Source organism: Taudactylus pleione, unplaced genomic scaffold (assembly GCF_031769625.1).
Source record: "Taudactylus pleione unplaced genomic scaffold, aTauple2 ptg000244l, whole genome shotgun sequence".
NCBI lineage: Eukaryota > Metazoa > Chordata > Amphibia > Anura > Myobatrachidae > Taudactylus > Taudactylus pleione.
In genome coordinates this window covers 11,504,851-11,519,113 of record NW_028284646.1, presented here as the reverse complement: position 1 = coordinate 11,519,113, position 14,263 = coordinate 11,504,851, and the positions used below count along the sequence as shown (strand labels likewise).

General features: G+C 48.1%; 1 protein-coding gene across 1 annotated transcript in view; it reads left to right on the top strand.

Moving 5' to 3' along the window:
- LOC148516671 (uncharacterized) overlaps positions 1–13,541 on the top strand; it is a 38,542-nt gene extending 25,001 nt beyond the window's left edge. Inside the window, exon 4 of the mRNA XM_088479738.1 lies at positions 12,454–13,541. Within this exon, the coding sequence (XP_088335864.1) occupies positions 12,454–13,541 (1,088 nt within the window). The remainder of the gene's footprint in view (positions 1–12,453) is intronic.
- The last annotated feature ends 722 nt before the right edge of the window (positions 13,542–14,263 follow it).

Genomic DNA, 14,263 nt, shown 5'->3' with positions numbered 1-14,263 from the left:
CGGATGGGATCCGCAGGGACAGAGCTTTATCGCAAGCTCTGTCCCTGCAAGGGATTTATAGTAAATCCCTGTGATATTACCTGAATTCACAATGCGAATTCACTCGGCAATATCACACTACAATCCGCATTCAATATGCGGATTGTAGTAAATAGAGCCCTTTGAGAGTCGACAGCAACTGATTCCAAATGAAATATCACACCTAGAATCAACTCCAGACCTTTTACTTGCTTAATTGATAATTAAATAACGAGGGAATAGCCCACACCTGTCCATGAAATAGCTTTTGAGTTGATAGTCCCATTACTTTTGGCCCTTAAAAAGTGGGAGGCACATATAGAAACCATTGTAATTCTTAAGCTGGCCACACATCTATAGATTATCTGTCCAACCAGCCAACTAGTTGATCGGTTGGAATGAAAATCTGGTAAGGTATGAAAGCAAATGACAATCAGCAATTTGCTCCTAAATGCTGGAATATGGACAAAAACTGTTGTTTGAACAAATAGTTTAGATCAAACATTTAACAAACATGTCTGACAACCATTATCATCCGTTTTCTGGTATTTAGGAGCAAATTGCTGATCATCATTTACTTCCATACGTTACCAGATTTTCATTCCAACCAATCAACAAGTTGGCTGGTTGGATGTAAGTTGGTCTAGTGTGTGGCCAGCTTTACACCGTTCACCTGATTTGGATGTAATTACCCTCAAATTAAATCTGAAAGTCTGCAGTTAAAGCACATCTTGTTTGTTTAATTTCAAAGCCATTGTGGTGGTGAATAGAGGCCAAAATATGAAAATTCTGTCAATATCCCAATATTTATGCACCTGACTGTATGTATATGTATATATATATATATATATTAGGGGTGTGCACCGGCCACTTTTCGTGTTTTGTGTTTTGGTTTTGGATCTGGATCTTTCTTCGTGTTTTGGATCTGGATTGGTTTTGCCAAAACCATCCTTCCGTGTTTTGGGTTCTGGGTTTTGTGTTTTGGATCTGTATTTTTTTGAAAAAAAAGCATAAAAATAGCTAAAATCACAGAATTTGTAGGTTTTTCTGCTCCTATGCTATTATTAACCTCAATAACCTTAATTTCCACTCATTTCCAGTCTATTCTGAACAGCTCACACCTCACAATAGTGTTTTTATGTCCAAAAGGTTGCACCGAGGTAGCTGGATGACTATGCTAAGCGACACGAGTGGGCGGCACAAACACATGACCCATCTAGGCGTGATACTGCAGTGGCAGGCAGGATGGCAGTTTGAAAAACTAGGCCCCAAACTGTACATAATGCAAAGAAAAAAAAGAGGTGCAAGATGGAATTGTCCTTGGGCCCTCCCACCCACCCTTATGTTGTATAAACAGGACATGCACACTTTAACAAACCAATCATTTCAGCGCCAGGGTCTGCCACACAACTGTGGCTGAAATGATTGGTTCGTTTGGGCCCCCACAAAACAAGCTGGCAATTAATGTGTCCCTGCACAAACTGGCTCTACGGAGGCAAGATGTCATCCTCATCCTCCTCATCCACCGATTCCTCACCCTCTTCAGTGTGTACATCTTCATCCTCACAAAGTATTAACTCGTCCCCACTTGAATCCACCACCACAGGTCCCTCTGTACGTTCTGGAGGCTGGTCTCCCTGGAAGAGCTGATAATTCATTTTGATGAACATCATCTTCTCCACATTCTGTGGAAGCAACCTCCTACGCCTTTCGCTGACAAGGTTCCCGGCTGCACTAAACACTCTTTCGGAGTACACACTGGAGGGGGGGCAACTCAGGTAAAATAGAGCCAGTTTGTACAGGGGCCTCCAAATTGCCTCTTTTTCCTGCCAGTACAGGTATGGACTGTCTGACATGCCTACTTGGATGCTGTCACCGATGTAATCCTCCACCATTCTGTCAATGGTGACAGTATCATATGCAGTGACAGTAGACATGTCAGAAATTGTTGCCAGGTCCTTCAGTCCGGACCAGATTTCCAAACTTGGTCCTGCCTGCCCTGCATCACCACCAGCGGGTTGCTTAGGATACCTAAGTTTTTTCCTGGCAGCCCCAGTTGCTGGAGAAAATGAAGAAGGAGCTGTTGACGTGTCACGTTCCGCTTCAGCTGACAGTGTGTTCACCAGCAGGTCTTTGCACCTCTGCAGGCTTGTGTCGGCCGGAAAGAGAGACACCACATAGGCTTTAAACCTAGGATCGAGCACGGTGGCCAAAATGTAGTGGTCTGATTTCAACAGATTGACCACCCTGGAATCCTGGCAAAGCGAATGAAGGGCTTCATCCACAAGTCCCACATGCCGAGCGGAATCACTCCATCTTAGCTCCTCCTTCACTTTCTCCAGCTGCTTCTGAAAAGCCTGATGAGGGGAATGACCTGACTCAAGCTGGCAGTGTCTGAACTAACTTCACGTGTGGCAAGTTCGAAGGGCTGGAGAACCTTGCACAACACAGAAATCATTCTCCACTGCGCTTGAGTCAGGTGCATACCCCCTCCTTTGCCTATGTCATAGGTGGATGTATAGGCTTGAATGGCCTTTTGCTGCTCCTCCATCCTCTGAAGCATATAGAGGGTTGAGTTCCACCGCGTCACAACCTCTTGCTTCAGGTGATGGCGGGGCAGGTTCAAGAGTGTTTGCTGGCGCTCCAGTCTTCGGCACGCAGTCGCTGAATGGCGAAAGTGGCCTGAAATTTTTTGGGCCACCCAAAGCGTCTCCTGCACGCCCCTGTCGCTTTTCAGAAAATTCTGCACCACCAAGTTTATTGTGTGAGCAAAACATGGGACGTGCTGGAATTTGCCCAGATGTAATGCCTGCACAATATTGGTGGCGTTGTCAGATATCACAAATCCCCAGGAGAGTCTAAGTGGGGTAAGCCACTGGGCGATGATTTCCCTCAGTTTCTCTAAGAGGTTGTCGGCGGTGTGCCTCTTACTGAAACCGGTGATACACAGCGTAGCCTGCCTTGGAACGAGCTGGCGTTTCTGAGATGCTGCGACTGGTGACGCTGCTGCTGTTGCTGCATAAGGTGATACATCTACCCAGTGGGCTGTCACAGTCATATAGTCCTTAGTCTGCCCTGTTCCACTTGTCAACATGTCCGTGGTTAAGTGAACATTGGGTACAACGGCATTTTTCAGGACACTGAGGACACTTTTTCTGACGTTTCTGTACAGTCTCGGTATCACCTGCCTAGTGAAGTGGAATCTAGACGGGATTTGGAACCGGGGACACACTACCTCCAGCAATTGTCTAAATCCCACTGCACTAATGGCGGACACCGGACGCACGTCTAACACCAACATAGCAGTCAAGGCCTCAGTTATACGTTTTGCTTCAGGATGACTGCTGTCGTACTTCATCCTCCTCGCTAAGGACTGTTGGAGGGTCAATTGTTTAGTAAAAGTAGTGGTGTTCCTACTTCCTCTCTGGGATGATGAACGACTACCAGCAGCAGCAACAGCAGCAGCGGCAGCAGGAGGCGTAGCAATGCAGGATCCTCTGGAGGAATCCCAGATAGGAGAGTCAGTCATGCCAGTGACATGGCCTGCAGGACTACTTCCGATCCTGACTAAGGAGGAAATTGACGAGGAGAGAGTTGACGGTGTGGTTTGCAGGCACTTGGATACAACAGGACAACGGGATTTAGGTGTCCCTGGACTGCTTACGGTCTTAGCCAAAGTTTCTGAACTTGACAGTAACTTATTATGAACGCGCTGCAGGTGCCGTATAAGGGAGGATGTTCCTAGGTGGTTAACGACCCTACCCCTACTTATTCCACCTTTACATAAGGTACATATGGCAAGACAGTTGTTGTCCGGATTTGGATAGAAATATTGCCAGACCAAAGAGGTGGAATGTTTGGTCTTCTGCCCAGGCATGACCGTGATGGGCTTTTTCATCCCACGGACAACAACTGTCTCACCCGGAGCCTGATTTAAACAAACCACATCACCATCAGAATCCTCCTCGCCAACTTCCTCCTCAGCGCCAGCTACACCAGTATCCTCATCCTGTTGTACTTCAACAGTGACATCTTCAATTTGCATATCAGCAAGTGGACTGTGGGTGCTCCTTTCAGCACTTGCAGGGGGCATGCAAATGGTGGAAAGAGCCACCTCTTCCCGTCCAGTGCTGGGAAGGTCAGGCATCGCAACCACCACCACACTTGGACTCTCCTTGGGGATTTGTGATATCTTCTTAGAAAGCACAGTTCTTCGCTGTGCTTTTGCCAGCTTAACTATTTTGATTTTTTTAGTGGGAGGAGGGCTTCCATCGTCATGTGAAGCTGAACCACTAGTCATGAACATACTAGGGATCGACCTTAGCCGTTCCTTGCCACTCCGTGTCGTAAATGGCATATTGGCAAGTTTACGTTTCTCTTCAGCTGATTTATATGTTTTTTTCAAGGTCATTTTCCTGAACCTTGTCATTTGGGATTGTATGCGCCGTCTATTATGACATTGGGCATCGGCCTTGGCAGACGACGTTGATGGCATGTTATCGTCTATGTCATGACTAGTGGCAGCAGCTTCAGCACTAGGAGGAAGTGGTTCTTGATCTTTCTCTATTCTATTTTTATCGGACAAAGTTTGGTCCTCCATTTATGTTATATCGATTTGATATATACGTGCGGCTAAACACAGAAAATATTTTTTTATTTTTGCTGGAGTGTAGTGCACTTTGTGGGTTACACCAGCCTTTAAGAAATGAGCCAGCCGGCTCTTTACTTATGGGACACAGGCGCACGCTTGGCGCTGCTCCTTTGTTGATGCACGTGCGGCTACTGCGCACACAATTCACAAACACAGAAAATATATATTTTTTTGGTTTGGACTGGAGTGTACTTTGGGGGTTACAGCACCCTTTAACGGTCAAGCCAGCCGGCCCTTTACTTATGACACAGGCGCACGCTTGGCACTACTTTGTTGATGCACGTGCGGCTACTGTGCACACAATTCACAAACACAGAAAATATATATTTTTTTGGTTTGGACTGGAGTGTACTTTGGGGGTCACAGCACCCTTTAACGGTCAACCCAGCCGGCCCTTTACTTATGACACAGGCGCACGCTTGGCACTACTTTGTTGATGCACGTGCGGCTACTGCGCACACAATTCACAAACATAGAAAATAAAAATTTTTTTGGTTTGGACTGGAGTGTACTTTGGGGGTTACAGCACCCTTTAACGGTCAAGCCAGCCGGCCCTTTACTTATGACACAGGCGCACGCTTGGCACTACTTTGTTGATGCACGTGCGGCTACTGCGCACACAATTCACAAACACAGAAAATATATATTTTTTTGGTTTGGACTGGAGTGTACTTTGGGGGTTACAGCACCCTTTAACGGTCAAGCCAGCCAGCCCTTTACTTATGACACAGGCGCACGCTTGGCACTACTTTGTTGATGCACGTGCGGCTACTGTGCACACAATTCACAAACACAGAAAATATTTTTTTTTTTGGTTTGGACTGGAGTGTACTTTGGGGGTTACAGTACCCTTTAACGGTCAAGCCAGCCGGCCCTTTACTTATGACACAGGCGCACGCTTGGCACTACTTTGTTGATGCACGTGCGGCTACTGCGCACACAATTCACAAACACAGAAAATATTTTTTTTTTGGTTTGGACTGGAGTGTACTTTGGGGGTTACAGCACCCTTTAACGGTCAAGCCAGCCGGCCCTTTACTTATGACACAGGCGCACGCTTGGAACTACTTTGTTGATGCACGTGCGGCTACTGCGCACACAATTCACAAACACAGAAAATATATATTTTTTTGGTTTGGACTGGAGTGTACTTTGGGGGTTACAGCACCCTTTAACGGTCAAGCCAGCCGGCCCTTTACTTATGACACAGGCGCACGCTTGGCACTACTTTGTTGATGCACGTGCGGCTACTGCGCACACAATTCACAAACACAGAAAATATATATTTTTTTGGTTTGGACTGGAGTGTACTTTAGGGGTTACAGCACCCTTTAACGGTCAAGCCAGCCGGCCCTTTACTTATGACACAGGCGCACGCTTGGCACTACTTTGTTGATGCACGTGCGGCTACTGCGCACACAATTCACAAACACAGAAAATAATTTTTTTTTTGGTTTGGACTGGAGTGTACTTTGGGGGTTACAGCACCCTTTAATGGTCAAGCCAGCCGGCCCTTTACTTATGACACAGGCGCACGCTTGGCACTACTTTGTTGATGCACGTGCGGCTACTGCGCACACAATTCACAAACACAGAAAATAATTTTTTTTTTGGTTTGGACTGGAGTGTACTTTGGGGGTTACAGCACCCTTTAACGGTCAAGCCAGCCGGCCCTTTACTTATGACACAGGCGCACGCTTGGCACTACTTTGTTGATGCACGTGCGGCTACTGCGCACACAATTCACAAACATAGAAAATAAAAAATTTTTTGGTTTGGACTGGAGTGTACTTTGGGGGTTACAGCACCCTTTAACGGTCAAGCCAGCCGGCCCTTTACTTATGACACAGGCGCACGCTTGGCACTACTTTGTTGATGCACGTGCGGCTACTGCGCACACAATTCACAAACACAGAAAATATATATTTTTTTGGTTTGGACTGGAGTGTACTTTGGGGGTTACAGCACCCTTTAACGGTCAAGCCAGCCAGCCCTTTACTTATGACACAGGCGCACGCTTGGCACTACTTTGTTGATGCACGTGCGGCTACTGTGCACACAATTCACAAACACAGAAAATATTTTTTTTTTTGGTTTGGACTGGAGTGTACTTTGGGGGTTACAGTACCCTTTAACGGTCAAGCCAGCCGGCCCTTTACTTATGACACAGGCGCACGCTTGGCACTACTTTGTTGATGCACGTGCGGCTACTGCGCACACAATTCACAAACACAGAAAATATTTTTTTTTTGGTTTGGACTGGAGTGTACTTTGGGGGTTACAGCACCCTTTAACGGTCAAGCCAGCCGGCCCTTTACTTATGACACAGGCGCACGCTTGGAACTACTTTGTTGATGCACGTGCGGCTACTGCGCACACAATTCACAAACACAGAAAATATATATTTTTTTGGTTTGGACTGGAGTGTACTTTGGGGGTTACAGCACCCTTTAACGGTCAAGCCAGCCGGCCCTTTACTTATGACACAGGCGCACGCTTGGCACTACTTTGTTGATGCACGTGCGGCTACTGCGCACACAATTCACAAACACAGAAAATATATATTTTTTTGGTTTGGACTGGAGTGTACTTTAGGGGTTACAGCACCCTTTAACGGTCAAGCCAGCCGGCCCTTTACTTATGACACAGGCGCACGCTTGGCACTACTTTGTTGATGCACGTGCGGCTACTGCGCACACAATTCACAAACACAGAAAATAATTTTTTTTTTGGTTTGGACTGGAGTGTACTTTGGGGGTTACAGCACCCTTTAATGGTCAAGCCAGCCGGCCCTTTACTTATGACACAGGCGCACGCTTGGCACTACTTTGTTGATGCACGTGCGGCTACTGCGCACACAATTCACAAACACAGAAAATAATTTTTTTTTTGGTTTGGACTGGAGTGTACTTTGGGGGTTACAGCACCCTTTAACGGTCAAGCCAGCCGGCCCTTTACTTATGACACAGGCGCACGCTTGGCACTACTTTGTTGATGCATGTGCGGCTACTGCGCACACAATTCACAAACACAGAAAATATTTTTTTATTTGGTTTGGAGTGTACTTTGGGGGTTACAGCACCCTTTAACGGTCAAGCCAGCCGGCCCTTTACTTATGACACAGGCGCACGCTTGGCACTACTTTGTTGATGCACGTGCGGCTACTGCGCACACAATTCACAAACACAGAAAATAATTTTTTTTTGGTTTGGACTGGAGTGTACTTTGGGGGTTACAGCACCCTTTAACGGTCAAGCCAGCCGGCCCTATACATAGGGGAATGTACCCCTGAGGAAGTCCAAAGGACGAAACGCATTGGGAACTGCCAGCCTTACCTATATGACCTCTGACTACTACCATTGCAGATAAGCAAAACTTTTTTATCTCCTATTTAACCTTGTCTATTTGTATCCCTTGTATATTCCCCTATAATAAAGCCCCCTGTTTTAAATATACTATTGATGATGGGTCCTTTTTTGATTTAAAAGACCACCATCCAAATATGTGAAAAATCTTGGGGTGAGAGGAACACAGGAGGACAGGCGAGGAAAGAATTTATCTCTCTATCTCAATGCAAGATTTTAACTGGTCCATTGTGTGGCACCAGATACCCGGATAAAGCTATAACCGGCTGACAAGACCACTCAGATAAGCTATAAAGAATTTATTTCTGGTACGCACATATCTATTTTGAGCACAATTACACTATTTTGTTATTTTGCTATTTTGCACCTTTCCACCCCATTTTCCAGATCACATTTCGTCTGACAGCCATTCAGACATACGGAAAGGACAGCTGCCTCCTTCCACCAAAAAGGATTGTAGTGTTGGAACTTTCTGAAAAATTTTACAAACTGATAAGCACTTACAACGCATGAAATAATTCAGGGTATTATACAGAGGACCTTCCAGCAACCATCACCTCCATATATATATATAAAAATCAATATAAAGACCGACACTACACTTGAGTCAATTATACATCTTGCCTTGGTGCCCTCCCAGGGGTGGTATACACCGTTGAGATATATGGTACAGACAGCGGCACTCCCAGGACTTCCACAGTATATTATAATAATGGACAATTAGACCATCTTGTAACTGACGTTTCAATCTCCTTTATAGGATCCCTGAGGAAAATCTCCAATAAAGGAGATTGAAACGTTGGCTACAAGATGGTCTAATTGTCCTTTAATATAATACCATACTTGCCTACTTTTGAAAAGTAGTTTGAGGGAGATCATTTACGGAAGTAGAAAACGACACGCGCGGTGTTGGAGGGCGTGGCCAGCACCGCCCAAAAGGCATGTCTAGATCCATCTATTGGTGTATCTTTTACCACGCGCCCATACACACACACAGTAATAGGACCCCCCCACACACACACAGTAATAGGACCCCCCCCCCCACACACACACACACAGTAATAGGACCCCCCCCACACACACACACACACACACAGTAATAGGACACACACACACACACAGTAATAGGACCCCCCCACACACACACACACAGTAATAGGACCCACACATACACACACAGTAATAGGACCCCCCACACACACTCAGTAATAGGAACCCCCCTCCACACACACACACACACAGTAATAGGACCCCCCCACACACACGCACACAGTAATAGGACCCTCCCACACAGACTCACATTAATGGTCCCCCCACTGACACACACACACAGTAATAGGACCCCCCCCACACAGACTCACATTAATGGTCCCCCCACTGACACACACACACACAGTAATAGGACCCCCCACACACAGACTCACATTAATGGTCCTCCCACTGACACACACAGTAATAGGACCCCCCCACACAGACTCACATTAATGGTCCCCCCACTGGCACACACACACACGCACACACAGTAATAGACACACACACACACTCTCTCATCCCCTCACCTGTCCTCTCCTGCAGCACCACTGACATTCATGGTTCTTGCTGGAGCTACAGTGAGCTCTGATCAGTCACACAGCTCCTCAGTCAGTTCAGTGTAGGCTCCTCCCCCAGCTGTCTGTCCTCCGTTATGGCTGGGAAGTCTGGGCTGGCAAGGGAATGCTGGGAGCATCAGTCTCTCCCAGCAGTCAGTGTGTGGCCCATGTGACTGTTAGCTGTGCAGGGGGCGGACCTGGGAGGCATCTCCAGGCTCCATAGCAGACAGACTCCCTGCCCCTGCGTCTTCCTGTATACAAGCCTGGGCCCCATCGCACATGCGCAGGTAGGATTTCCAGCAGGGCAGTAGTGAAAGCGGGGGATTGCATATACATTGCGGGGTAGCGGGAGCTCCCATCTTAATTCGGCAGGCTCCCGCAGAAATCGGGAGGGTAGGCAAGCATGTATAATACACTGTGGAAGACCTGTGAGTGCCACCGTCTGTACTATATATATATATACCTCTGTTATTTAACACTATAAGAATTATTCTTTTATTTAAACTTACCAAGAGTGCTGCCTCTGTGTTTGTGCTGGGTAATGTTGCTGCCCCTGGGGGAGAGGACCCAGATCAAAAGGGAGGTAAAGTCGGAAGCTGGCTGCAATGCACATTGCAGGAGAAGGGGGGGGATTGGAGAAGGTGATCGGAGAAGGCTGGCTACACTGCGGGGGAAGGGGGTGTAGGGAAGGGGAAGAAGGTGATCGGAGAAGGTAGGCTGCACTACATGGGGAAATAGGGAGAGAGGGTGAGAGAGGGTGATTGGCGTAGGCTGGCTACACTGCTGGGGGGAGGGGGAGAAGGTGATAGGAGGAGGCTGGCTACACTGGGGGGGAGAGAAGGTGATTGGAGGCTGGCTACACTGGGGTGGAGGGAGAAGGTTATCGGAGGAGGCCGTCTACACTGCCGGGAGAGGGGGTTCAATTCACTGTGTGTGACTGCAGAAGATGGGGCTGGCTACAGCACCGCAAGTTGCAGGGGGGTTGGTTAATAGGGGTTGGTTAGATCAGTGCATGTTGCAGTGTTGGGGGGGAGAGGGCTGGCTATGGAAGGAGACCAGCTGAAAACATTGTGGTGTGACTGCAGTGCACGGCACGCTTAGACTAGACGAGGGATGCCTAAGCCGAGGAGACTATTTAAGAGTTCAACATTATTTGTGATGGGTACCCTAAAGAAGCTGTTGCTAGGCAGATTCTATGTTGTGAGGTGTTTTGTTATCATTTAGGGTCAACCAATTAAGGTTGTTAGGGGCGTGTACATTTAGGTTGTGCTATTTAAGGCGGAATTTGAATAAGGTTCTGCCTCTTTTTCAGTTGGAAGCCAGATAAGTCAAGCCTGTATCACTCTTAGATTACCTCAGGAGTTGTACCAGTTTTTCCTGTCATCCACTGTTTAAGCCTCAGTTTCTTTTGTCAATTTTTCTTTACCTTCTTGTCTTAGTTTATATTTTATAGTTTTTCTTGTCCTCTTCAGCTAATCCTAACCCATACTTCGTTTAAACCTCCACTTCTCCCCCTTTTTTTTTTCTTTACTGCACTAAGCTTTTCCCACCTTATTGCTATGCTGTGTTGCCCCTGTTACCCTCCCATGACCAGGCAGGATGCCCCATCCCAAGCGATCTGCACCCCCTCCCCTCTTGTTTAGCGGAGGCAGCCCGCCCACTCGCGGCCGCGGGCTACCGCCGGCCTGTCTTGTTGGCGTGCCCTCCTTCACCTGGGGAACCTGCCGGTGTTCAGCTCGTGCTTCAAACGGGAGATGAGGCGGCTCCCCGGTTTCCCTCCTCCTGGCCCCTGCTGCTTGTACAGGCGGCGGTGGAGCTCGTTGGCCCGGGCGCACGCTCGAGCCGAGCATGCGTTCCCATGCCCGCGGAGGGAGGTAAGGACCCCCTGCGAGTCGGGGATGTGGAATCCCCGGCCGCGGTACCTCCAATGCCTGCCTTACCTGCCGGCGGTTCTGGCGTCTGGCGCGACCCGGGTGTCCCTCCGGGCGTCGCGGTGGGCGCTGGGGCTGGAGACGGGTCACATGATGAGGCGCATGCCGGGGACAGGGAATCCCCAGCTGCGCTAAGCAATAGTAATACAGTGGCAAATGCTATAGGGACCCCTGGCCTCTCTGCGGAGGTATCAGGGCCCTTACCAGCCGTTACCTCCGCGGGTGCCATTTTAGGGGCTGGGAGGGAGAGCTCTGCAGCCCCTGAGATGGCTGAGCCTGTCAGTGATTTGAATATTGAATATGGCGCCACCTGCTGGTTCAGCTGCTAATGTGCAGGCCATGAGCACTGCAAGCTCATGGTCAGCAGGTTATAGTTTGCACCATCAGCCCACTGCTTTAAACTTGCATAATACCTTTGCGGGTTATGCTGTTAATACTTTGCCCATTAATGCCCCTCTTTTTCAGGCCGTGCCTGCTGTCAGTACGGCTCGGCAGCCGTTTTTCCAGATGTCACGGTCGCATGCGATCAGTTCGCAATTACCTTCAGTGGTTTCCTCTCCACACGCCGTGCAAACCACTTGGTCATTAGGCGCGCACCATGTTTTTCCCCAGCATTCCGTTTTCCCCCCCATGACAGTTTCTTACCCCTCCTACACCCCCTCGGCCCCTACTTTTAGCCAACTTCCTTATAGTCAGCCGAGTCTTTTTGGAGCACAACAGCCACTTAGCCCATATGGCTCCTGGCACCCTGCTTACGCTTCACCCGGTTCCTGGTTGCCAGCATACCCCCCCCGCCAAACACTCTGCAGCAGAATTTTCCTCAATCACCAGTAGTTTCCGTTCCTTATTTTAGCCCCGTTTCCATATTGAGTCAAACTGTTCCGGTTACTGCATCGCAGGCGCCTCCCATCCCTCCGACCCCCCTCCCCCAACACCAGTTGTTGAGTCAGTGTCATCCGTGGATGTTAACACGTCTTTTGCCACACCTGATGTTCTTCCTAGTGGTTCAGCAGCTGCTGCGGTATCAGAAGCGGTGGTATGGAGAAAGAGGACTGTGTCTCGGGATGAAGTTGCGGCATCAGGGAGCAATATTACGGGGACGGCAGGAGTGATATCGGAGGATTCGGAGCTTCCAGGCCCTTCAGGAACAGGTGAGCATACATCTCCACAGATTTCCAATGACAGTTATTCGTCCGATTTATCTACTAGCAGCGAGTCGTCAGGGTCCCCTAAACGCCCGCAGATATTAGCAAAATTGATTGCGCACCGCATAGTCAAGAAAGCGGCAAAGAGCAAGGGTCCTGAGAAAACAGCTGCACCTGCGGAAGTGCCACCATATTCTGATATGGTGCATTGCGCCAATACGGCTATTATGAGGGGTTTAAGGAAGAGAATCCGGGAAAAGATAAGCAAGGGAAAATATATTGATATGTTTACTCTCACGGATGACATGAGGCAGGATTTTGAGAAGGCCAAGAAGACAGGTGGCATTGGGGAAAATGCTTTTCGTAGTATTTATCATTGGATGAGGGGTGTTTTAGTTTTTGCGGCTTGTTACCTTGAAACCAGGCCTGGGGAGCACATGAACATGCTTAAATACATTTACTTCGTTTACGATATGTTCTTGGCTTCTCGGGGTTATGTTTGGAGAGATTACGATGAAAAATTTTGTCGTAAGCAGGAAGGAAATTTGGTCATGCCTTTGGGGGTAAAAGACGTGGAGGTGTGGCTAAATGTAACCCAGCATAATAAAAACTCATCAGAGAGTCAGTATAAGAAGCCAAGTGTAGTGGGGAAGGGCAGCTCAGGGTACACGGCAAAAGGAAAATGTTTTGCCTTCAATGATGGGAAATGTAATAGAGGGACGAATTGTCGTTTTCCCCACTCCTGTCGCAATTGTGGGGGAGGATACCCAGCCAAGGACTGCAAGGGCGGGGGTGGTGCTTCCCATTCGGAGCAGCGGGAGAATGCTGGGGTCAATAAATAGGGCGCCAACACCCATTGTTTTAGAGGAACTTAGTAAGTGGTTGGCACATTATCCTTTGCGGGATGATGCTAAGTTTTTGTTTGAGGATTTTAATTTCAGTTTTCGTTTACCCATTTCCATTTCTCTCCAAGTTGTTGCTTGCAGGAATCTTAGGTCAGCGAGGGAATTACCGCTGGTGGTGCGGCAGAAAGTGGATACGGAGGTTCAATTAGGACATATGTGCGGTCCTTTTGATGCGGAACCCCTACCGGGTTTGTGCATTTCCCCCCTGGGGGTGGTGCCCAAGAAAGTGCCCGGCAAGTTCCATTTAATCCAACATCTGTCTCACCCGGGGGTTCTGTCAACTACGCCATTCCCGAGGAGCTTTGCAGGGTGCGGTATCAGTTGTTTGACGATGCACTGTGCTTGATTCGCAGTTTTGGCCCTGGGGCGTTGATGGCAAAGTTAGATATCGAGTCGGCTTTTCGGCTACTGCCACTACACCCCGATTCCATGCGTTACATGGGTTTTAAGTTGGAGGGTAAGTTCTACGTGGATAAGTGTCTGCCCATGGGGTTTCTGTTTCTTGTGCCTATTTTGAGAAATTCAGCACTTTCCTTCACTGGTGCATTGTCGCGGGCACAGGTCATTATGGTGTCGCCCATTATTTAGACGATTTTCTTTTTATAGGTCCAGGAAACAGCAAGATTTGTCAGGAAATTTTGTTTTCAGCCAGCTCGTTG